At 37.3% G+C, this 24,794-nt stretch overlaps 4 protein-coding genes across 8 annotated transcripts in view; 2 read left to right on the forward strand and 2 right to left on the reverse strand.

Annotated features, from left to right (window-relative positions):
- Positions 1 to 305: 305 nt before the first annotated feature.
- ppih (peptidylprolyl isomerase H (cyclophilin H)) lies at positions 306 to 19,037 on the reverse strand. The gene is made up of 9 exons (XM_007553425.2): positions 18,356 to 19,037; positions 6,186 to 6,250; positions 6,030 to 6,053; positions 4,993 to 5,037; positions 4,629 to 4,671; positions 3,861 to 3,953; positions 3,650 to 3,737; positions 3,505 to 3,545; positions 306 to 2,446 (listed from the first exon to the last, which is right to left on the reverse strand). Exons 1-9 carry the CDS (start codon positions 18,419 to 18,421, stop codon positions 2,378 to 2,380), a joined length of 534 nt encoding a protein of 177 aa, XP_007553487.1. The 5' UTR covers positions 18,422 to 19,037; the 3' UTR covers positions 306 to 2,377.
- si:dkeyp-100a1.6 (uncharacterized) lies at positions 8,729 to 15,872 on the forward strand. Of its 2 annotated transcripts, none has more exons than XM_016672161.1 (2): positions 8,729 to 9,578; positions 14,001 to 15,872. In XM_016672161.1, exon 2 carries the CDS (start codon positions 14,075 to 14,077, stop codon positions 15,122 to 15,124), a length of 1,050 nt encoding a protein of 349 aa, XP_016527647.1. In that variant the 5' UTR covers positions 8,729 to 9,578; positions 14,001 to 14,074; the 3' UTR covers positions 15,125 to 15,872. The 2 variants fall into 2 exon arrangements, with proteins under 2 accessions (XP_016527647.1, XP_007553486.1); XM_007553424.2 differs by lacking the exon at positions 8,729 to 9,578 and adding an exon at positions 9,609 to 10,323.
- Positions 19,038 to 19,135: 98 nt separating the features above from the next.
- Positions 19,136 to 22,853, reverse strand: taf10 (TAF10 RNA polymerase II, TATA box binding protein (TBP)-associated factor). Of its 2 annotated transcripts, none has more exons than XM_007553427.2 (5): positions 22,470 to 22,853; positions 20,596 to 20,753; positions 20,303 to 20,367; positions 19,547 to 19,661; positions 19,136 to 19,438 (listed from the first exon to the last, which is right to left on the reverse strand). In XM_007553427.2, exons 1-5 carry the CDS (start codon positions 22,594 to 22,596, stop codon positions 19,349 to 19,351), a joined length of 555 nt encoding a protein of 184 aa, XP_007553489.1. In that variant the 5' UTR covers positions 22,597 to 22,853; the 3' UTR covers positions 19,136 to 19,348. The 2 variants fall into 2 exon arrangements, with proteins under 2 accessions (XP_007553489.1, XP_007553488.1); XM_007553426.2 differs by having other exon boundaries at positions 22,464 to 22,852.
- A 288-nt stretch (positions 22,854 to 23,141) lies between these two features.
- Positions 23,142 to 24,794, forward strand: part of LOC103138997 (uncharacterized oxidoreductase YjhC) — a 12,717-nt gene continuing 11,064 nt past the window's right edge. Inside the window, exons 1-2 of one of the 3 annotated variants that reach the window (XM_007553430.2) lie at positions 23,142 to 23,289; positions 23,865 to 23,973. In XM_007553430.2, coding sequence (XP_007553492.1) covers positions 23,276 to 23,289; positions 23,865 to 23,973 — 123 coding nt within the window. In that variant the 5' untranslated portion in view covers positions 23,142 to 23,275. The remainder of the gene's footprint in view (positions 23,290 to 23,864; positions 23,974 to 24,794) is intronic. The other 2 variants (XM_016672081.1, XM_007553429.2) reach the window with 2 other exon arrangements.

Consider the following 24,794-nt stretch of genomic DNA (forward strand, 5'->3'; position numbering starts at 1 on the left):
CCCAACTCTTCCTCTGATTGGCTGGAATGTGTGACGACTAACAGAACGTGTTTTTCATTGGCTAGTACAACTGTCTTGAAAGGGTTTCCTGAAAGGAGATTATACCTGAAATTTTTCAACACTCCCTACATATACAAATCAGGTAAGGATGGCAATAAGGAAGTGTCTATCAGGTAGTTTTGCATTGCTTTTTATACGTGGTACAATAATTGCCCAAACTCTTGGGATTAACTGAAGCTACTAACCACATTTGGAAACGGTACCAAACCAGACATTGCATGCACAAGTAAGGAGAGAAAACCATGAAGGATTTTAAAGTCCCTTTAATGAATGCCAGGATTTACCATCTAATAAACAGCCCATAAAATTAACAGCAGTGTAGCATTATGAAGCATCTAACCACAATACAGCTAAATGACTTAAACTCAGTATACACAAACTATCAAATATATTACAACCCTTGAAGTTTGCATTTTGTCACATTACCAGAAACATAAATGTATTTGACAAGGATTTTATGTGGTAGACTGACACAAATTGCTAGCAGGAGTTCTTAAATATTTCTTTCAACAACCTATTTTGTTTTTACACTCTTCTGTAAAGGCCAGATTTGTGGAATGCACTATTAATTATTGTTCTGGGGACAGATTCTTCTCACATGAGCTGTGGATATCTGCAAATTGCAGACTAACTGTGGCCTTCTTGGCCAGCCAGGTAAGGTGAATGGAAACAGTTTGAGATGTTCAAAACATTGGATTTTATTTTCCCTCAGAATTCTACTTTAACTTCTCCACCACTTTTTATCCCCTAACCTTTATAGTGTACCCCTTGGTCTTCATGTTAATGTTTAATCTCTGATGTTCTCTTAAAACATTTTTAAGCCTTAACAGGACAAGCTATAATTAAACTAACTCATATTTGGAGTACAATTTCAAATTAAATGACATCTAAAAGCAGTTGGTTGCACTTAGGTTACATTTTGGAGCATGCGAGTAAAAACGGACAGACTGCTGTGTCTGCAGACATCTCCGATTTCTTTCTAAAGAATTGTAGACACTTTTCAAATTAAAGAGCTAACTAATGTGTGCTACTTTGTGTGTGGCTTCCACATAAAGTACATTGAAGTGCTTGTAACATGACAAAATGTGTAAACGTTCAAAGGGTTGCGAATACTCTTGCATGACACCGTAGCCACATTCATTCATTCATTAACAGACAGGTGTTGCTCAAGATTTTCAATCTATAAATTTAGTCTGCAGAACATATTCAGCCTAAGCTGAATTTTTGTACGCCGCTTTTAACGTGTGTTGTGCTTTCTTAAATCTGTGGTAGTGAAGTCTTTGACACCAATAAAGTTCCTAACAGAGAAATGGAGTATCTATCATAAGAGAAAGACATCGCAAAAGTAACCAAAAGTTGACATAAGCCGGTGTTGGTAGAACGCCACATGACTTAATTTTTTTCACTCAAAACAGTCAGTATAATTGATAAAAGTCAGCCATCTTGTGTGAGTTGAGAAAACTTCCCTTTTCTCTAGCAAGAGTGAACAGCCAATAGTACCCGCTTATCCTCCCGCCCCTTCACAAACATTGTCATGGTAATTAAAGCTCCACTGGCATCATTTACAAGCAAAGGCCGACGTGTGAAGCTCTGCTGTTAACTGCAGAGCTCCGCTCTCCCACACACAAAAATGAGCCTCAGAAAGCCTCCCCATGGAGAAAACCTCCTTTCAAAAAAAAAAAAGAAGAAGAAAACCCTCTTCCTGCCTCCATAAGAAGAGAGTCTCCATCTGAAAGGATCCTTTTGTCCCAAGAGAATGATGTTCAAGGGGAGTATGGGGGAGGGGGGCTCGGAGCTTGGATTTGGCTGGGATAGAAGGGGTAGCCATAAGTTCAACAGAGGATCGCTTGGCACTGGAGAGTGTGCTCTAATTTGCTCCATGGATAAGACTGACATTAATCTCTGCATCTCCTCAGAGTACAACTTTACACCTCTGTGCGTTTCCATGCAGCTACACATCGCCCAAACACCGAGATCAAGTTCATAATCCACCCGGGGAAGTTTTTATATTCCGATGAATTGGAGACGTGAAAGAAAAACCTGAGTATTTATCGCTTGACAACACAGTCTTAGCCCCACCTGTTTTGCATGAGCTTTATTTTAATATTGTCTAAAGCTACTTATGAGCATTACATACTTCAAACGGAAACTATGTTGGTTTAAGCGTTATTTGGTCTAAAGATGTGGAAAAAGAAAGAAAATAAACCAGACAGAACATCTAAATTAGAAAAGTACAATTTATTGCATTTTTTTGTGTAAAAAAGAAAAGAAAAGAAAAGCACATTGGGTCTCATGAAATGTATTTTAAAATTAAACATCACATTTCTCCACACTGAGCGATGAGGATGGGCAGTTTTGGTTTGTTGTTGGGTCCAGTGGGGACGTTCTGTTTGAGGGGACAATAACAAACTCAGAATTAAAACTAAATCCACAAAGCAACAAACAGCGTCAATAATCGGTGAAGAGTTTGTGCCTCAGGATCAACGAAAATTCGTCCGGGACAGGAGGAACGTTTTTGAACGTTTCAATGAATCCAACGCCTCATTTCTACGGTTCGCTATTTTACGGTCGGCATATCCACATCTGTCTCTAAATAGTCAGAATAAAGTATATATTTTCTCCTAAAACAGCTTCTGGTCTAGAATCATTCAAAGTCACAATTAAAAAAAATTAAAAAACATCACTAAAATGGAAGTAAAAGAAAATTACCATGAAAGTCATGAAAATGATTTCTAATCCACCAAGACGAATTTTAAGAGTTCGAAGGCTGATAGTTTCCCAGTGGCATGTTTGTTGTTTATAAATTCAAAAATATTTTCACATTTATCAGATCTCAAGTTGACCGATTAAATTCTTTGGCGTCTCGTTATAACTGAGAATGCATGATATCATCTTTTCATTTTATGTCAACCTAAATTCACGGGTTCGGTGAAATTAATACATTTTTATTACTTGAATGTTATATTTGAATGACTGAATGACCTGGCAACTCCTCCGATTATGTGAAGAAAACACGAAACTGAAATCGTTCCAGCAGATCTGCTGTAGGTGGTTCTGCTCGGGTAAAATATCGTCTTTCAACTCCCTTTGTTAGAGGAACATTAGTGAGGAAATTTATTGTAAGCGTAATATGCTTCAGAAACAACAGCTGTGTACTCAGGTCTAATTTTGTTAGGTATTTTTGTGTGTACTTTTAAATTGCTCAATGATTCTATTGTGATATATCTTAAAAGTAAAATTATTAATTTTAGCTCTTTTTTCCTGTGATAAAATGACGTAGTGCAGTGTTTTTGATCATGCAAATCCATTGGTATGCGCACTGATACACAAAACAGCCCTTACTGGCCAGAAACCTTGCATATTTACCTATGAAATCCAGTGTTTCATTTAAAAGGATGAAAGACAAGAGGCACAAAAATGAGTAAGTATTTTGTGAAGTTTTACCTCAATTTTCCTCATGATCAGAAGGCCATCCACCACTTTTCCTAAAACAATCAAGAATCTGGTGTAAGCCTGACTGGAATTATGTTTGTGTAAAAAAATGATGAGTGCACCAGTCTAAATAAGTACATTTTGTAAACTGACTCACCAAAAACAACGTGCTTCCCATCTAACCAGTCACATTTAGTGCAGGTAATGAAAAACTGGCAACCATTTGTCCCCGGTCCGCTGTTTGCCTGAATTAGAAATAATTTGAACAGAAACGTTTGGTAGCATTACCTCGCTTAAATGCATCAAATTAGCTTTACTTTCTGCAGAGGACGGAATAATAGTTTAATAGCATTCACCAACACACATACCATGGATAGAAGTCCAGGAGCAGAATGCTTCATTTTGAAGTTTTCGTCTGCAAATGGGCCCCGGTAGATGCTGCAGATACCAGTACCATCCCCCTTTAGCAAAAGACAAACAGGAACTATTTTAGAAGTCCGTCTAGATAAGTGTAATTCACTTCATCACCACAAGAGGGAGACAAAATGGCTTTATCCAGAGCAAAGCGAACTGTCCTCTTTCTGTCCTAAGAGCAATCTTTATTAATGAAGTTGTAATAGATATCGAGTCTAAATGAGAGCATTTCTGGAGTAAAATGTTATATTTTAGCAAATGTTCTAATAGAGAGAATACAAAATGGGAGTAGTTCTTCTTGATATTTTGATTCTGTAATACAAAAAAAAAAAGAATTGTAAACTGGTTGAATTTTCTCAACCTTGCAAAAAGTGATGTTACCGATGAATTTCAACTTTTATATTTTTCGATTGGGTAAGTTAAGCTTAGTACACATAGGCTAAAAAGGAGTCAAAAGAAACTCAGTGAACATAGATGACAACAGTTTTTCCAGGGGAGTATACACAAAGTTGGGGTATTACAAAAGGAAATCCCATCTCGACATGGTCAAGGTAATAATAGGTTTTATACTGAGCATCAATACTCTAGTAATGAGCACAGTGGAAAAGAAAACAACAAAAAAGATTAAAAAAACCCGAGCTTACTTACGCCTTAATTAAAACCTTCCACACAAAATGCCAGGATTTTGAACCAGAAAATAGGAAGTGTGTGCACATACTTACATTTACAAAGTCTCCACCTTGAATCATGAAGTCTTTGATCACCCTGGAGATAAACAGAGAAAAATGTGTACCAAAAAGGTGAACTAGGTTGAGCTGTATGATTCAAAGAGCCTTCAGTCAGAAAAACAACGACTATGATTGTAGATCCGGGATGAATGTGAAATATAAACCAAAAAAATTTAAATTTAATATTCTTTGGACTCAAACTTCACTTTGTAAGACAGCTTAGACCCCCAATGAATACATAAAAAAAAGCACAAGAACCATTTTGAACACAATAAGACATGGGTGCATAAGCCTGTGGTGTGGTCTCTTTCTTCTGTTTCAGTAAAGTTTAACCAGCAATCATTTTTTTGTTACATACCTGTGGAAAGTGCAGCCTTTGAAACCAATTGGAACGCCATCCTTCCTGCAGCACAAAAGATGGAGGAAGAAATGTAGTTTTAAAAAATTCATCCAGGGTGGTCCAAAATATGGTTTCAGTGCCATTTGTGGCTGTTTGAATAATTTTGTGTGACTCCGCAAATCTGGCCCTCCAGCAAATGGAGCCGATGCAGATGAACACCTTTTGTAATGTTTTAGGATTTTTTAATGACAAGCTATTATCTCCTTAAATGGAAAACATGAGCTACAACACAAAGTTGTTTTTAGAATTAGCCGTGCTTTTTTAAATTCTTTTTCTTTAATTTTAAAAATCATATTACTGTACTTAAAACATCCAGCAACTTTTTAGTCAAAAACAAACTCAGGTACACTGAATTATTATGCAGCTGATATTATTTGTTCCACTGTGGTCTGTTTATGTTGAGCAGGTAGAACTGAATGTTTTGATGGAAATGAAGATACTTGATTGTGTCACAGGATGGCTATCTTGAAACAGACACTCCTTACTTCACACTTACACACCGTAACACTGCAGATCTTTTTGTTAGGAGTTTTTGTATTGTGTTTAGGAACATTCTTGTGATGTACAACGTTGGGGAAAAAATGGGCAAATAAAAGCAGTTAAATTGACACAACTTTTGAACACAATCAGATTATTAAATAAGCACCGTCTGATGAAGCACTGTTTGTTGAACAGGATTCATTTGGTGAGAGGTTCTTCATTTCTGTATTGCCTTTTGCATTACATGAAGCCAAGTGCTAAATTAACTACAAATGTACTTATACTTTTATTATAACCTAAAGATATTTACTGGCTAACCAACTGTTTTTTGAGGATGATGAAAGAAGAAAGTAGAAAATGCTTTTTCCCCATCATCAAAACTAAACGTGTTGAGTTGCTAAATGCTTCAGGGAGTGGAAAACTTTCCATATCATTTACCTTTAGAGTTGTCAATGGGTGTGTGCAGAACCACATGAATGTGGTGTGGTGTTGTGTTGTGCGTGAAGCTGCCTTACCTGAACTCTCCAGTGCAGAACTGCCTGTGAGGAAGGAATGAAAACATGAGCAACAGGTTTAAAAACCACTGCCTGAGTTTTGTTCACATGTGCTGTATACACCCAAATCACAAGCCATGAATTAAAGGGATGCTGTGATGCCAGCTTGTTCCTTACCGAAAGTTCTCAGCAGTCTTTGGAACCACATCAGCAAACAGCTCTATCTTCATCCGGCCGACATCCTGCCGCAAAGTTGAGATAATGTTGAGTGAAAGGATGAGACAGCAAATAAAGCCGTGACATTGAGTTTCAGTGGATCTCAAAAGTGCAGATATGCCCCCTTGTACAGGTCAACTGAAACTGTCGAAAACGCAGGTATAACCCAGCCTGGATGCAAATGGGCAGCCATTAAACTCTGCAAGTCTTGATTAAAGCAGCTTTTGATTTAATTTCAGTTTTTATCTTTTTCTTGGTACACTCCCAACATCTATTATAGTTAATCTGATTAAGTTCAGTTACCGAGTAGGTTTTTCCAAATATTTACAGCCTTTTTCTAAAGTCACGGTTTTAGAGTACTTACAACAGATCAAAGTAATCTCAGTACACAATGTTATCAGTAGGAAAAAAGGAGCAGAAAATATCCCTTCACCTTGGTACAATGAACACGGGTATCAACAATTAGATACAATATTGCACAACAGGAACATTATGAATGCTTCTCTAAAACTGATAAAAACCAACAGAGAAAAACATCTGAGAGAGGTGCAATAAGTGGTGTAGGGGTAGAGAACAACCCGCATATGGAGGCCATAGTCCTAGCTAGAAACTAGACACTAAACAGGAAAACCATCATCACTGGCCAACTAGCCCACACACTCACAGCAGGCTCTGATGCAGGAGAGGAGCTGTAGTGAGAAGAGAGCAGGGGGTTTGCTGCCATTAAATGGTTTGATCAGCTCAGCTGCCACTGTCGTGTTCTTCATTTTATGTGGCTGGCATTCAGTTTTTAGAGCATCATCGCCACTAACTGGGTTAAAGGACCAGTAATACTGTTTGTTAGAGGGAAAGGAAACTAACGTCACGCTGATATCGGGCTCTGTAGTATCGGAGAATTTTTATGAATACAAATACACGCACATGGTATCAGATACCTAATGTTGGTATCAGAGCTAGCATCCTGATGATGTCATAGATCTTTGGCTCGCAGAAAAATTTAGTTCTTTTCCCGTACCACTAGGTGGCACCGGGAGGGAAACGCACGCGATACCTTGACCTCGTTGTTCAGGTAGAAGACCATGTCTTTGGAGAAACCCTGGATCCAAAATTAATTATTTGGCTGCTTGCGTATCCAGTAAATAAATGGAATAGTACATAACTCTGAACTTGGCTTGTTTCACCTATTGAAAGAAAGGATCAGAACGAGTTGCAGATTCCCAAGAAGTCTCTGATAATGTTGACGAAGGGATTGCTCCTCCACTGGCCTGAGAAGACAACACAGGAGTTGCTGCTCCCGGCGAACGCTCACCTCGACTGCAAGACTGAGAGCGAGCGTTTGCTTTTTTCTTTGTATGCACGTGCTGGACTTATTACACACATATACAATGCCAATGGGTCACTCCTATATGTATTGTTTTACAATACCACACCTCAAAAGTCAGGAAATCCTTACCAATAACTGACAAGGACAGAGCCATCTGGCTAATAATCGGGTTGTGCCCTGACCTATTAATCATTACTCCGAATTACTAACTCAGTTAACAATTGACTTTGGCACATAATAGTTATTAATACCCACAGTAAATTTATTGTGGCACAACAAACCTCCTTCTCTCAGTAAGAGCATTGAGGAAGAGTTGTGGCTGGGTCGTTCAGCATGACAATGGCCTGAACCCCACAGGCAGGTGAACCAAGGAGTGGCTTTCTAAGAAGCACTTTGAGCTCCTGGAACAGCTGAGCCTGTCTCCAGGCCTGAACCCAATAGAACATCTTGGAGGGAGCTGAAACTGCTGCTAGCCAGAGAAACGAAACCGCAAAGATCTGGAGAAGGTCTGTCTGATGGAGTGAACCAAAATCCCTGCTGCAATGTGTGCAAACCTGGTCAAGGTCAACAAGAAACATCTGTAATTTTAAACGAAGGTTTCAGCATCAAATATAACGCAATATTTTTCTGCCCTGCCAAGTACTTATTACAGTAAATTGAAAATTAACTGTTCAAAAATCAAACAGTGTGATTTTCTGGGTATCTTACATTTGAGGTGAGCCTTCAATGAAAATTAGGGACCCCTACATTCAAAAATTATTATATCCCCCCACTGTGACTGAACATGAGTTTGAAACATGACTGTAATATCCCATTTTCTCTGCTAGTTAGGACTTAGAAGTGGCCAAACAGAAGCATCTTCATGTAAAGAAAATATCCAAGTCTGGTTAAATCTTTCAAAGCCTTGTTTAAATGTATCATAGTCTAAAATTAAACTTTTCTCCACAATTCCAAAAAGTACGTTGAACACAGACGCTACACTATAAATTACCAATAGAGACCTGTACCCATAGTGCAGTACGGTTGTGGTGTCATGACCTGGGATTACTTTTTTTTCCAGATTGAAGTCGGTTTCTTGTGGAGGTACAAACAATCACTAACGTCTGGTTAGAGCCAAAACTTTCAGATGTCTGTTAGAAAGCTACAGATAAGAAAGGACTTCATTTCTGAGCTTCATAGTGATTCATAGTCTAGAATTAAACCCAACAAACTGGATTCACCTGAAAAAAAAAAAAGCTGTGGACAAGAAACGTCTTGAAATTGTGATAAATTTGTAAAGCTTCTTCAAAGAAGAGGGGGCAAATATTACCCTCTGAAGAAGTGAGAGATGGAACTACTTCTTCCGATTCAAATGCTGAATTTCAATCAGAAATTCAACAAAATACTTTGGTGTGCACACTAAAACAACCAGCTTATTGGAAAATTTTTAATTTTGACCTTCTACCAGATTTGTTTGTCGTACACGAAGCGTTAAAGTATAAGAACTAGTTACATATACCGGCCGCCGCAATTAAAATAACACGTAGGAGAACTGATCAGTTCCGATATAATTTACAAGTCATAACCAATAACATAAAGAACACGTTAGGCTTGACATTAAGCTTTAAAACATAAACGAATATAATTGTTTTGCTTTACATGTACATGTGTGTACAATAAAAGCAAATCTATGAGTCAGCTTAGTTTTCTCTTCCCCAGGAAACTGGACAATGCAAAACAGCCATGGACGTCCAATACAATGTGTGTGTCTGTGTGTATAAATGAATTCACACAGACGTACAAGCACACAAAAAGAGATTTGTCCTGACGACATCAGTGACAACCCCCTCTCCCCTAAATGCAAATAACTCAAAGTAAGACAAAAAAGCTATTGGATTTCCTACCCCTGCTGTTTAGACTGCACAAAGCACTCAAAGACTCAAAGGCAAACACATAAAGCAGATAAGGATGTCGAGACGGAACAAATGTCAAACACTGCGCTCCTGACCCGAGGGAGGATTTTCCTGACCGTGGTCCGACGTCTGCAGAAGGTAGGATTTATTCACCTTACATTACACTGTTTTTCGCTTTACAGAAAGCAGATCTTTTGAAATTCAGCTGTTCTTGTTCTACTTCCTAGAAGTAGGATAAAAAGAAAAGGATGAATTTGAGAAGAGGCAGCAGGTGTGCTGTACAGAAGGGAGAACAAGAGTTTCACCTGTCATGCTGCAGAACTCAAACTCCAGGAATCCTGCCACAGTTTCGTCCCTAATTAACAATGCTCAAAGCAAAACAGGAACATCCCAACAAAGAACAAACAAGACACAGAGTAAAAACAACTTGAGCCAAAACTGTTGGGACACAATATTTCAGAGAAGTAACTGCAGGTTTCCAATATTCAAAACCTGTCTCCTTTTCTAGGAATTATGTTGTAACAATAAAGTAATTGTGCAAATTAAATGAGCACACAGGGAGTGACTTCAGCCAGGCAATTATTTTAGATAACATGAGCTACAAACTACAGGTAAAAAAAACAACAAAAAAACAAAAACAAAACAAAACAAAAAAAACAATTATAGTAATAGAGGATCTACCTAAAGCAAACTTAAATGGCAGGCTTCCTTGAAAACCTGAAAGGTGTGTCGCCCTGGATCATTTGCAGCAAAAATGAAAAGGTGGAGCCACAGAAGGAGCAGCTTAAAAGGGAGTTACTCCACTCGACAATATTCACAGAGGAACAACATCAACAGCATCCTGCTGGACTGACTTACTGAAAAAATAACGCCAGGCAGAGAGGTACTCACCATTTAACTTTATGATAACATTTATTGTCTTTCATAAAGCGGATTGACTATTTGCTCTACAAGAGGCAAAGGCTAAAATTCAATGTTTGTACAAGACAGGTATTGTGATACTGGTGTTAAAGAAATGAAAGATTGTATCCACACAGCTGCAACAGGGAAAAGTATAAACGCTTCAAATGTAGACCTGATGGCAAAGGACACTGAAGGGCATTTTACATGCATAAAACAAAAGAAAAGTCTGCTTCATTTAAAAAACGTCTCAGCCAGTTTCCAGTACAACAGGTTTAAATAAAAGATAAATAAAATAAAATAAAAAAACAGGAAAATCATTTAACAGCTTGAAATCAGCCAGGATGTTTATTCACATAGCAAATATTTTCTAACAGAGGAAATGTAGGATTTCTGCAACTCACAGCAAGTTGAATCTAATAATGTTTTAAAACCTTCCCAGACAATCATGGTATGACTTTATAGCCTAAACCAGAGGTCTGCAACCTTTACAATCCAAAATTAAATAAATATCATTTAGAGCTGCAAGTGCTACATGATCATTTACAGAAGAAAACTTTTACTTTTTGACAACTGTGAAGCCATTTGATCAAATACTGTTAATTAGTTTACAGTAGGTCTATTGTAAACAAATATTTTCGCAATCGAGTAATCTATCAATTATTCTTAGGATTAGTTGGGTAATCGGATAAAAAAAAGATAAAATAAAACATTGGTAAATCTAACATAACAGCAATATTACTATTGGATATCAATATCAGTCCAATTTTTCCACATTTAAGCTTCCCTAACAATTACTTTTCTGTAGTTTAGAAAATTAACTTGTAACAATAATAGCTCACTTTAAGTTAACCTGAAGAAATGTTATACAAAAATCTGAAATTATATTCAATGTAATAATAAAGAGGCAGCTTCACAAATAGCCTGCCTATTTGTGAGGAGGTTATTATAAAAAAAAATGTCTATTCTCCAACTTTTGGTTTATGTATTCATCTTCTGTCAGTTTAATAGATGAACTCTCACATTGCCCAGCCATTTATAGCGTTTGTGTTCAAGTTAGCGGCGGATTTGACACGTCTGCATGCGTCACACACAGAAACGCATCTCCCAGGTATGTAACGTCACGATGCTCTTCGCCACGCATTTGTTGCGACCGGGATGATATGAAATTTATTTTCCGGTATTTTCAGTAAAGCTACGCATCTAAGGCAAAGCCGCCCGCAGTGTTCAGTCTATCCGCTCACATGTATAAATTATCCCGCCGTTCGCTCTGAAACAGCATCTCCGGGAGGAGAAAAGCTGCCGTACTCAAGCATCGCTACCGTCATTTTTAGTATGTGTATTGGTCCCCCGAAAAACGACAAAAACCCGGACATTATCAGGAATCAGTAAAATCCTCCCAGGCCGAACTTGAAAACTGAATGTTGTGCTGCTAACAGTTAGCTTTCGTCAACAACATAGGCGGAAGTGAGAGCGCGGCGGAACGCAAATGAAGTCCCGGCCAGAACACGGAGTGCTAAATAATAAAACATAATTTAACGAGGCTTCGAGGCAGGTAAATTTTCCTTGAGGAATTTCAATAATCGAGGTATTCGAATCACTCGAGGAATTGCTTCAGCCCTAGTTTATAATCGAAATAAGTCACATCAATAAGCTGGTAGTTGAGTTCATAGTTGGCTAAATGTATGACTAACCATAGCTAAAATTTGGAAGCTATACAGTTTGATCAGAGTGTGACACACGTATTACGAGCGGTCTTTGTCATTGTATTTGCACAGACATGATTGAGTGAGCACTGTTAGCAGCAAACTCTCTTCATTATCAAACTTAATTTTTCTCTGGTAACTTTTTTCTAACTGCCAAGAATTTAGGCAGTTAGAAAAAAGTAAGCAGCTCATGAACACTGAACGAATTTTACATGCATTATACCTTGGGAAATATTTGTCTAAGTGTTTGTTTGGAAGACACATAGACATGTGTTTTTGGTTGGTAAAATGTAGAGCAGTATATATAATTTTTGAGTGTAGCATTAAGATATGTGTTTCAGGTAATGAATTTTCCTTTCTGCTATGTCTCAATTACAAAAATGTTTAGAGTGTGGCATTATAAAGAGTGTATTAGCTAGTAATCTATTTTTCTGGTTGTTATATTTCAGTTACAGAAACAAGAAGGCACAACAGGGCAATTTGTTGTTACAAATTGATGGAGGGATTAATTGAGTAATTTTAGAAAAGTAACCATTGACAGCAACAATCATAATGGTTCCAATAGCGTTTCATAGCAAACAATATCAAATAGACATTTTGTTGAAGGTGTTGGTGAAGATGTGCTTTTTAATTCCCTAAGCAATTGATTACAAAACACACCGGCAGTCTCTTTTCTTCAATGAACTGTGATTACAGAATGACGAGCAATAAATTCCTTCAGATAGGGCTGCCTGCCAACCTCCGTGACATACGCATAACTCTCAAAACAAAACAAAAAAATGTCGGTGAAAAAAAGCAATGGAGATACAATCTTAAGAGGCAACTAAATAAAATTTAATATCTATACTGGTGGAAGATTTAGGCATACCAAAATCATTTTACGGCCTAAATTTGAAATGATTAAAACCGTTTTTTTAGGCTTTTGCTCTAAGTGTATGCAAGCAAAAAGTTAAAAGTCAGAGGCCAATCTCAGAGAGCAAGTTGGTTTTACACTAATTTCTGGTGTCAGCAGGTTAAGTACACCACAAGACTGTTGCAATAGTTAATCATGGACCATAACCTGTCTTAAACGATGGTGGTGAGGAACGCCCAACAAGCAGCAATCCAAGGACCACAGACTACAAATGACAAATTTACCTGATAATTAGGGCCAAAAGAGACCTCTTATATTTGAAAGGTGAAAAGTCAAAAATCAGTTTAGATGCCTGTTGATCAGAATCAAGATTTCCTCTGGACAGCTGCAACACTTTCTATAAATTACTGAAAAAGTATTTAATATATAATAAGGCATCAGATTAATCATCCTGTAAATCCTGATTACTGATTATCAAATTGGAAAGGATACTGCTTAAAAATTAATCTTAAAAGTAAAATAAGGAAAATTCTTGGGCTTAGCAAAAAATACACTATACGCTCTATTTATAGGCTCTCTAGCTATAAAAGGCTTGTAGAGAATAATGCTGTTGTGTTTAACACAAAGTGCTTTAGAGAGATTAAAATCAGAAAGACATTTAACCACAAGAGAAATTGAAAGAAATTATCAGAAGCGTACAATCATACAGACAGAAAAACTAGTCATTTAGAATCATGAGGAATTAAAAGCGAAAGATACCAATCAATAACAGAGAATGAGGAATTCAGTTACTGCATTAAAGAAAATTCACACTGAAGGCATCAAAATGATTGCCTGTTTTTGAGAATAAAACAAATCAAATAAAAAGTTCACGCAGAGAATCTGTAGAAATACTGAGAATAAAAACAGTGGATCGGTAATAAAAAGACAGATCTTTGCATATCTACTGTTTATAAATAATCAGTTTTTGTTGCTTATGATCTCCGTTAGACTGTCCTTTCTGACTACGACATAGAATAAAGTACCTCCAACTCAACAGTATTTTAAGAAGTTTTAAATTCATGAGAAATGCGTCTAAGGATTCTGTTTTGTCCTCTGCAGATTTTTCTTGGAGCACCTTTACTCCAAACTCTCCAGAGTCTTCCTCGTCTTTGGACGACAGTCTAACTGCGAAAATGTTTGCCATCATCGAGCAGTGGGACGAGGCGTCCAACCAATATACAGACGTCACCAAGAAGTACTTTTTGATTTTGCTCGTCAAGTTTGGACTGGAAACGGCCGTGTTTTACTCATGCAGCCCGAAAAAGTACATGTACTTTTTAAGCGTCTGCAGCCTGTCCGTCTTGCTGGCTGATTTTCTTCTTACAGTGTTAATGGGAGCCGCCTGGTTTCTCGGCCCAGAGAAGTCGTTGGTGTCAACCTGCTTCCTGTTGGCTACGGCCTCAACAACATACGGAGCTCTGCCACTCCCTATGTTGATCGTGGGCTTTGTTGACTACTGTTTAGATGACGTCTTCATGTGCAATGTCTCAGTGTCATGGAAAACATTTAGAAATGTTATCTTGACCCTGGTGGTTTGGGCGGTTGCTTTTCATAACTCAATTCTCTCCGATTACGTAGGACTGGTGGAACTGGATTCTTCGGGGGAGATAAACGTGCTTCTCTGTAAAGTGACAGAGTCAACAGTGATCACAGCCTTTGCTTTCGGACTTTTCATGGCGTGCCTACTGACGTTGGTGCCATTTTGGTCCAGAATTCCCCAGTGGGTGAGAGAAGTCGACAGGATGCTTGAATCTCGGGAGCAGCAGCAGAACACGAGGAGCGATCTGCTCCTCACTTCAACCTGGAATCCCAACCCAGAATCAAAAACCAGACTGGAGGAGAACAGCCTGACGAGGCCTCCTCTGTGGTTCAGCATAACACTTGGCTTTATATTGTTCTGGATGCCGTATCTTGTGATGTCTGTCTCTTGCCTGATCTGCGGAGTTGGAGTACCTGCACACCTCGGAGTAAACCTTCTGTGGTTGGAGTGCTCCAACAGCCTCCTGGTGGGTTTGGTGTTCTGGGCAAAGAGCCACACAAAGGGGCCTTACAGCACTCTACCAGAGAACGTGTGCTTGTGGCAGGTTTACTGGCACTTGAGCAAAGACATACGACGATCTCTGCCGCCTACTGCTGTGTTTAATCCATCATGTGAAAAGAAGAGCAGCTCATTACATGTGTAGAAAAAAATAAAAAAAATCACCCAAAGACACAGCAATGCAGACTAAATGAAAGTCCTGATGAATGGATCAGTGATCTGAATCTGTGGTCGTTGCTTCATCCTGCTGTGGCTGAATGTTACTAAAGCCAGACTCGGAAACAGATCGATACAGATCGTCCTCTCCAGAAGCCAAGAGGTGATTAACCGTGGCTTTAAATGAACTGTTAACTTTTGACAGTGTGCCTACTGATGCTGGTGCCATTTTGGTCCAGGATTCTGAAGTTGATCTTCGCAGCAAAATGTTGCAACTGTTTACTGTGCATGGTGGGAAATTTGGAAAGACTACAAAATGTAGCAGATCACTTTATCTTCTTCTATTTTAACTTTGTGGACTCCACTGATGCATGTTTGTCAAAAAATACAAATAAAATATTCAGAAATATTGCCTCTTTCAGTTATATTTACCATAGCATTCTATTTATAGTTTAAAAGGAGATCTCAGAAGTGTACACTACACTCACCTGTTAACAGATTAGGTTTTGTGATGCAAAGCATGAGCATGAGGATTTTAGAATTTTTTGCACCTTTAATGTAAGATGTATCCTGTATAATTCAACTGCAAAACAACTCAGACAGAAAAGATAAAAACTAAAACTAGAAAATTAGGGATCAACAACATATCTGCTTAACAATAGCATCGGACAATATCATTTAGTCATTTGTTTGCTTGCAGGTATTGGTTCAATAAATAATACTAAGTCAATAAGCTATATTTTTTCCATCTTCTTGCAATTTGTCTTTGGAGGGAGAGGCTGGAGGTTGGTCATGTGACAGTGATGCAGCGTTGAATTGTGGGGAGTTTAACTGCAGCAGTGATGATGTCAGCGGCGTGATTGCTTTTTTTCAAGGTGTCAAATGGTTAGTAAAATATATGTAATAACGGTAAACACTGGTTATTGGCCTCAACAGCAATATTGTATCAAATAGCGGCTCGTGTTTTTATGTCGCCACATAAATATATGGAAAAAGTGGCAACAATTTTGGTTGCAAAAATGTGCACAACCTTTTGATTCAACTTCAGCATTCATTTTATGTCATAAAAGGCTGTACGTTCCACATTTTAATTTGGTAATAGCTACTACTTCCTTTATCGTAAGTTCTCAAAATCTCTATTCAGGTGAGCCTAATGATTCTCTGTCAGTTTTAGCTCTGAACTTTAGCTCGGCGATTCCAAAGGCGTAAGCTTTCAGTCATGAAGACGTTCTTCTGTACATCTAGATGTAGTATTACTACGATGCTGAAACGTAAATGTCCTTGTTGCCACAAGGACCGGATGATACCGCTCCTTGTTTAGAGCAGTATCATCCCTGCCGCTCTCAACCAGAACAGAGAGCGGTAGGGATGAGGGATGAGTCAGAAAGGCTGCACTTTTCTGGTTGATCAGGTTTGACATACTTTATGTTAGGTGTGTACCCAAATGTTAAACATTATAATTAAAAGGAAAAGTGATTATGCAAAGTCAGAATTTCAGGCTGTGCACACTTATATTCCCACACAACATTTTATATTTATATCCATTTCTCTTGATAGATTTGTACTTTTCATTTGACTTATACTAGACAAATTCCACATTAAATGTATTTTTAAAATACCAAGGGTTTTAATGGGGGAGAGTGTGCATTTTGGCAGACACTATATTTTGGACCAAACATTACTGACAAAATAAATAAAAATTAATAAGGGAAAAAAACAGTGCTTTATGAGATTTAGATACAGTTTGAAAATGGTCTACAATAAACTTTGACAGATCCTCCAATATCTTTTTATTTTAGTCTGTGTTGCTTTTATCCTTCAGCGCCCATTCAGTTATTAACTCCACAGTGTATTGTGACAAAACACTGTGCACAATGTAAAGGTCCGAGGTAACAACAAGAAAAGAGGTCCGGACTTTTCACCCGACTCATCAATCGTCCAGGTAAGTTTGGGCGCAAGTTGTGTTGTTGTGTCCTTCTGATTCTAAAAGTGTCACCAAAAGGTTAAAATATCTTTTGTGACACACTACGGCTGTACATTGTATCTTATATACAAGTGTCAAAGTAACTTGAAAGCCAAAAGTTAGCCAAGCAAAATACTTCAACTCTAAATAAGAATTTGCAAAATCCCTTGATACCATAAATTCATTATCAAATCAATTTAAAAGGGTTTTTATGATATTCCACTATATTTTAATGTGTAGTCTAACTTTTCATATATATATTTCGAGCACAGCGATGTTAGTGCCAGACTTTATAGAAAATTGTTTCTTAAAATAGCTGACTTTAAAATAAATGAAAATGGATAGAATTTAGTTTTGTGCAACTGTCAAAATCACAAAGCGACTATTTTATAGTTGAACTGATAAGGCTGTTCATGGCACATACCATTTTTTTAAAGTGGTGTAGCCATTACTATTGAACAAAACTGTGCTGCAGGTTCTTGGACAGAGGTTTTCATTTTGAATCTCTCAAAACAGAAACTAAGGAATTATAAGATGAACTTCATTTATGAATTAAACAATATCTCCCAAGCAACAAAAGTGGATCAAGGTGCAAGTGGTAAGTTGGTGCATAATACTAACAAAACTGTGGGAGGTTTCCATTTAGATGCATGTATTGAACAAGGAAAAACAAAACTAAATGCAATGTTTCATCATTTAACCTGCCCATCACCAATAAGAGAGAATTACTGGCCGACTTGATTGGTAAACCTCTAGCTGATAGTTAATAATGTTCGCTCTAGTAGTAACTGATCTTCTCTTACCTGTTTATTTGAATAAACCTTCATGTAGACATTCATTACAATGGGGATTACAATGACAAAGAACAGGGCAATGAAAGCTATTAGCTAGGGTGCTGTATTGTAACTTATGTATGGCTTTATGTCTAATAACACCGTGGAGACACATTTACCTTTGAGGCAAAAGTTAGTAACGCCTCCAAATGTTTCGTTTTTTTCCATGTCTAACCATGTAGACACAACTTTGTCTTTGTCTGCTTTACATAGCTACATTTACCTCAGCAAACGAGAAACTGTTAGAGAAAGTATGTCGGGCTCTCGCTAATTGTTGCAAATTACGCAAAGAAACTGAATTAGAGTAATTTGGACGCATTAAACGCAGCTCAAAAAGCAACGTTTTCCTGTGAAAGTCACGGTAAGTTGAGGCTGATGACTAGCAGTGACGTCGACTCAACGTTAGCGGGGAACTTAAACTCACCTGTCCTCCTATGGTGATGTCGAAGAAGACAATCGGGTTGTTGGGGTTGGATGGTTGAACAGACATTTTTTGTGCTCTGCCTGCTTTATTAAATTAAAATATATATATGAAGTTCACACATGAATCATTTGAATGGTCCGAGTATACAGCGCATGCGCAAATGAAACAGACGGCAGCTCACGAGAGACAGTATAAATACTGCGACACAAAAGACAAGCGCGAAAGCGAGCGCTTGCACCAGGGTTCCCTCCGATGGTCACATAGGGTAACAAAAGTAAACTTAATGCAAATACACTTTGTATTTTTGGGAAATCTAGAAGCACTCTTTCCAAATAAAACTCAAACTCCATTAATTTAAAATTAATTACATTTCATAATATTCAATAGTATTTACATGACTTGAAAAAGTTGGCTTATGCTTTTGTGTAGAGCAGAAAAATATCTAAAAAGAAAACCAGATGCAGTGCGCATATTCCCTCATAAGTGCAGTTTCACGCAAGAAAGGAGGTTGTTTAACATCACTTCTTACACATATATTTTCATCTGATGCTAGATAAAAATAATCATGATCATAACAAAAGGAAGAACTAACTTGTATTGTCAACATTAAAAGCTTTTAACTTTTGCTCTGTTTACATCAAAATGCATATTTGGTTGAAGATGAACACTAATCAACCACTCAATAGGCAATGTCACTAAATATGATCTTTGAAAACAGTTTCAATAACAAAGAACAATAAAACAAAGAACAAAAAAAACAAAAAAAAAAACATTTTATTATTTTGGAAATATTTTTATTTTCATCATAAAACAAAATTCTACACTTTAACTAAATGTAAAGAAAGCTTCACAAAAACTGACAAGCTTAAGATTTTACAAAGCTGTACCAAACCATGGTTGAGAAACATTTGTCAATAAAGCTGGCAGAAAACTCTAGGAGGCTAGCAGGACACCCATTGCTACCAACAATCAAAAAGGTTTATGAAATGAGTTCTATGTGAAGTAATAAGGTTTCTTGACATTCACGCCATATTCAGAGAGGGCAAGTGTCAGGTCCTCCATTGTCAGTGTGTACTTTTTATCCTATGGGACAAAAAAGGAGGAAAGAAGAGGAGTCACAAAACAGCCATCAACATCCTCCATCAGAATCACTGAAAAACTTGAGTTTCAAAGTGCTACTTCGAGCCTCACCTTCGTCTTACTCCTGGAGCTTCCGGAAGCAGTTCCCTTCATTTTGCAGTACTGCAGCGCATCGTTGGCAATGTCAGAGATAAACTTCTGAGAAGCAAGGGAGATCAGGCGGATTCTGCAAAGATACCAAAGAAAATTATTACGTTTTTGTTGTTGTTGCTTTTTTCACCAATCATTGACTTCATTGGTTGAAAACCTCACAGCAGTGGTGTTCAAAGACCCTCAGAGCTCATTGCATCTTTAAAGACTCTGAAAAGAAGTTTGTAAATCCTTTGTTTTAAGTTAATCAAATCTAAAATTGGAAAACAAATGGTTTTAGGAGTTTTGCAATAGAAAAAAAAATGAAATAACGTGATGACTAGTAAAGATTTTGGGGGAAAAAACTTTAGAGATGCGTATTGTGTCTGCTTTTGCTTTTACTTTAGATGCTAAATTAATTACACAAGAAATACAACTCTTGAGGGGTGCAAAGCTTTTCCAGTGACAGCTTTAGGTGACTACAAATAGAGAACCTAAAAGATTATTCTACAACCATATTATTTCAGTTCCACTAATCATTTTTCAAAAATCAGTAAATTCCAATCGGTAAATTCCCAATTTTCATCTTATACAACAACTTCTTTAGCAAGCAAATTTACTGCCGACAACAGCAGTAATAATTGTTTTTTTATAATGGTGCTCAGGCCTTAGACTGAAAGCTGAGTGACAACAGATGCAGCCAAATTCCTGTAGGTAATCCCAGTATAATGTACTCACATTCTCGGATCAGAGGCCTCAAAGCCTGCCCTGTTGAGGTAGTATCCTGTCACTGCATCAGGAATCTAAAACCGAATGTACAAACAATATTTTAGCAAATGCATTTACACGAGCCCTGAATTAATTCAACTTATGTAAAAAAAAAAAAAAAAACATGACAAGGATCACAGGGTGCACCTTCTCAGATGGGCTCGTGAATGAATAACCATTACTGCATGCTGCTACTCGGCAATGATCAGCCCCCAAATCTTTTATGAGGATGTGTGTTCTCGACAAAAGCCGACTGTCTTTACCGTGGGAGTGTAATCCTCCAGCTGCATGAGGAAATCCGCCAGAGGTGTGGTGGAGACGGCAGGCCTTATGTCTCCATTAGTGATTCCGCTTGGAAGGTAAACCCCGTTAGAGACAGATGAGTCTGCGGACGGTGTCGCCACAGCGGCTGACGCTCCAGCTGGAAGTTAGAAAGTTGAAAAAAAAATATTTCAGTTTATTTTTGCTAAAGAAGCAGGAGGAAACTTGAAAATCAACTCTTTTCATGTCACAATTTCCAGTTGGGCCTTTTTGAAGTTTCTGATTTTATCCACGTTTAACACATTTAATTTTACTATTTTAACTTGAATCTAGTCACTTGCAAGCATACATACATTTCATATTTTTGTATGTTACAGAGGAGAAAGTTTATTGTTTTAAATATTATTTGATGTCCCACGATATGAATCAAATCCATACATTTTTGATATTCTTGTACAGATTTATTTTTTCCATAACTGCCTTTTTACATTTTACATTTAGCTTTTTTTTCTGAAAAACTCTGATTGATGATGTTGGGACTTTTTGGAAATATTGATCTAACTGTATACAATTATGGAGCAAAATGTTTTACTTGAGATAAATTTTTCTTGCAAATTAATCTGTTATACTTTTATCATCAATCATTATGCCAAGGAATTTTCTCCATCAATGCACACTTCATGCTGAAGTTTAATTCTAATTCACTGCATTCACTTTGACATGAGACAATTTCACTGCATCAAATTGATCTGGAGCATAGTTGGTCAGAACTAGTTCAAAGTCCAAAATGATTAAAATAGCAAGACTTGAACTGAATTCTTTATAAATATTAGAGATTCTTGAAAATGTTTATGAAACTTGCTATTTTGTTGTTTAATTTAATTTTTTCCCCTTCCTCTATCTCATAGTGTCCAGTTTAAAAACTACAATAGCTGGAAAGGTCAAAACTGAACTGAATCTTTCTACACTAAAGACAGATACTATAAGACATTTTGTGAAATTTTTTTGGAACTTGTCAAATCTGAAATGATACTTTGACTTTCTGACTATAAAACCACCATACTTAGCTCAAACCGTGGAAGAAATAGTCTAGACTCTCAGATTCTATAAAAGACTGAATTATTAAACCCTTATTCAATTTGTAATAAACTCGAGGTATGCTGTGTAAAGTTTCTTTGGGCTTCTTATCTTAAAAATTAGAAGGAAAACAAAAGTTTCAAAATGATCCGAGTGGATGGTGTAGTTTCTCCAGTCTGGATGTAGTTCAATTTATTTCCAAGCCAAGTGAAGTACATCAAAATAGTAAAAAAAGAAAAAGAAAAAAAAAAGAACGGTTTTCATAAATCCCACATTTCTAGAATGTTTATAAAAAAATCTTAGTTTCCATTTAGATAATCCATTATCCCTTTGTGATTTAAAATTGTTACCTTATTTTAATTAGACATATTCTACTTCAAGTTGATACTCTGAGCATTTTAGATTTCGAATTATTTAACGCAGAAAAACATCCCTTTGGTCAAGATACGGGTCGAATGCAACTTCAGGGTTAGCATCGATCAATGTTTTTTACTTGCCAAATAACGTAAGTTTAGGTTTACTTGGATTCAAATACATTTTATGCCGCAAAACTACCTTCCACAGTTCCGTTGCAACTAACAACACTTGTAATATTTGGTATGTACAAAGTTGAAGTATGATTGTTAGCAATTTAGTAGTACTATACTATATAGTTCAATATAGAACAGTTGTTGGAATACATTCTACGCACGTTTCTGTAATGCTAAATGACTTCACAAATACATCCAGACTGATAAACAAACCGAGCACAGCACAGACAACATAAACATTAGCCGAAGTTACAAAACGTTACCATTACTCGTCACTGAAGGGATGCTGCTGACGTTCGTCGTTGCATTGTCATTTGCGATGCAGTTACTTGAAGTTGAAGAGGTCGTAGCTGGCACTCCAGTTGTAACAGACTGATTTACGTTGTCTATATTCATGTCGATTTTAGCTAACTTGCTAACGGTGGGTAAGCTAACTCGGGAAGGTGTATAAAACCAGAAAAAAACAACTCTGTGCTATTTAGTTGCAACCCTAGTTCTTTATTAAAGTATGAGAACTGAAGAAAAAATATTTGACAAAATCAAAATAACATAATCCAGCTCTTAAATAGCTTTATCTGCTGCTGCCGTCTATCCGAAAGCTGAGGTCATGCTACAGTTCTGTCACGTGACCACCCAGTTAGCATTTGCCGGAGAAACTCGAGGTTTTGCCGAATTTAGCCGAAGCTTTCTAGAGGTTGCGTTTGTAGTTGTAGAAATCTTGGCCTCTTCCACTTAATCTATTTGTTTTTTTTATAAAAAAAATAAAATAAAATAAAATAATATATATTTATAAGTTACAAAGAGTGTCTCGACATTAAAAAGTGATTTTTTTGATCATAATTCAATAAATTTTTGTACATCTACGACCAAAAAAAACAGAAACTTCATTATTTTATTACTATACTCTTGTACAGTGAATGCAGCAGACAAATGTCGTGGACAAAGTAGGTGGCGTCAGGAAACAAACGTCAGGAAGCAGTAGGAGTGTTTTGTCCTTATATTTTCATAGTTGTGTCCTTTTTTGTCGGCAAATGTGGACCAACGCAGAAGAAATTTAACAGGACCTGAAACTTTTATGGGACAAAACAGGTAGAAAGACCAACTTTGTGTCAAATTAACAATATACCAGACAATGTAGTGTGTAATTTAATAGGCTGCGGATATGCCTCACCTCCACCTGCATTTGCCACCAAAGTTTAATTTTTTATTTTTTATTTTACATTTTCCTACAAATGACAACCAAGCTGAACAGTAATGTAGTTAGCAGTAATACTGCCTTTGTAAAGATTTGGTTCGTTGGTCATTGGATCCGTTCATTTTCATACTGCCGGCGCTTAAGCTAGCTAGTTTAATGATAAAAGGCAAGTCAGACTGGGCGGTGGGACTTGCCCCCCATTCTGACTTGGAGGACTGATCAACTGACCTTTTTTTTTTTTTAGTCAGTTAAGGAATCATCAGTAAATTAACATACAGTTGTATCTCTTTGTAATCAGACCCACTAACTTCATTCGTGTAGTTCACAGTAAGACTGTGCGGAAGTTTGTTGCATGAAACAACAGCTACATACTACCAGCCGCCCTCGCCGCTGTGTCTGATTGTGTGGCGTACAAATGATACGGACCCATAAGGGTCGACGTATTTGCAAGCTTTGCTGTGTGTGAAAGTTCACAGGTGTCCAGTATGTCTTCACTTGTCCATGTGATCGTGGTGGGAGCTGGTTGTCGAGGAGAGAACTACGGCCAGTTTGCTTTCATTCATCCTCAACGCATGAAGGTCAGGACTCAGAGAGGCCCTTGTTGACTCATTGTTTGTTATTAGAGTTTAATAATAAAGGAATAAAAGAAAAATAGAAACTTTTGGGGTGGGGGGGGTGCCTTTGTAGTTACAGTAACATTGAATATTAACTTGACAACAAAAGCTGCTCCTGTAAAAACATTTTAGAAATGTTTATTGATAACTACTGGCTTCTGCTGTTTGATTTTCTTCTTGTAGCAAATAGGGGGCTTGAAGGGGGGGAAGAGGGATAAATTTTATTTTATTTTATTGTCCAAACTCATATAGACATGCACAGAATTAAAATAGTCCAAACAGCAATTTACATAAAAATCTAAAAATGCAGTAAAAACAAAACGCAGAGAGAAACGCAGCTCTTCAGATAAACATAGTATTGATATATGTAGTGAAAATAAAACAAACAGTATAAAGAGTATTTAAACTGTCCGGTTAGTTTCCAGGGTTTTGGGGGGCAAAACTCAGATAAGAAAAAAAAAGGGAGAGCTGGTAGGGAGTTCCTCATTCTCCTTCCAGAACGCAGGAGATGAATGCACAGCTGGTAACTTCAATTGTCTCTGCACCACCAGGCCAGTTGACTCACCTAGTAAAGCAAAGCCAAGTACAGTAGGGGGCCGAGAACACATCCTTGAAGTCACATGTTCAGATTGATGGTGCTGGATGCTTTATTGACGAATTGGACTACCTGTCAGGAAGTTCAGCAGTCAGTTACATAAAGAGGTTTTCAGTTCCAAACAGTCCATTTTCTGTATCAGCTACCTAGGGAGGATGGTGTTAAATTAGTGTATATATATATATATATA

The sequence above is a fragment of the Poecilia formosa genome, unplaced genomic scaffold (assembly GCF_000485575.1).
Source record: "Poecilia formosa unplaced genomic scaffold, Poecilia_formosa-5.1.2 Scaffold56, whole genome shotgun sequence".
Taxonomy (NCBI): Eukaryota; Metazoa; Chordata; class Actinopteri; order Cyprinodontiformes; family Poeciliidae; genus Poecilia; species Poecilia formosa.

What these genes read in the sequence shown, in the direction of transcription:
- si:dkeyp-100a1.6 (XM_016672161.1), top strand. Translation starts at nt 14,075, where the DNA reads ATGTTTGCCATCATCGAGCAGTGGGACGAGGCGTCCAACCAATATACA.
- ppih (XM_007553425.2), bottom strand. Translation starts at nt 18,421, where the DNA reads ATGTCTGTTCAACCATCCAACCCCAACAACCCGATTGTCTTCTTCGAC. An exon ending in TTCTGCACTGGAGAGTTCAG is followed by an intron (nt 5,038 to 6,029) that starts GTAAGGCAGCTT and finishes TTTGTGCTGCAG; the next exon opens with GAAGGATGGCGTTCCAATTG. An exon ending in TGGGAAGCACGTTGTTTTTG is followed by an intron (nt 3,546 to 3,649) that starts GTGAGTCAGTTT and finishes TGATTGTTTTAG; the next exon opens with GAAAAGTGGTGGATGGCCTT.
- taf10 (XM_007553426.2), bottom strand. Translation starts at nt 22,596, where the DNA reads ATGAATATAGACAACGTAAATCAGTCTGTTACAACTGGAGTGCCAGCT. An exon ending in TGGAGGATTACACTCCCACG is followed by an intron (nt 20,368 to 20,595) that starts GTAAAGACAGTC and finishes ATTCGGTTTTAG; the next exon opens with ATTCCTGATGCAGTGACAGG. An exon ending in GAGGCCTCTGATCCGAGAAT is followed by an intron (nt 19,662 to 20,302) that starts GTGAGTACATTA and finishes GTATCTTTGCAG; the next exon opens with AATCCGCCTGATCTCCCTTG.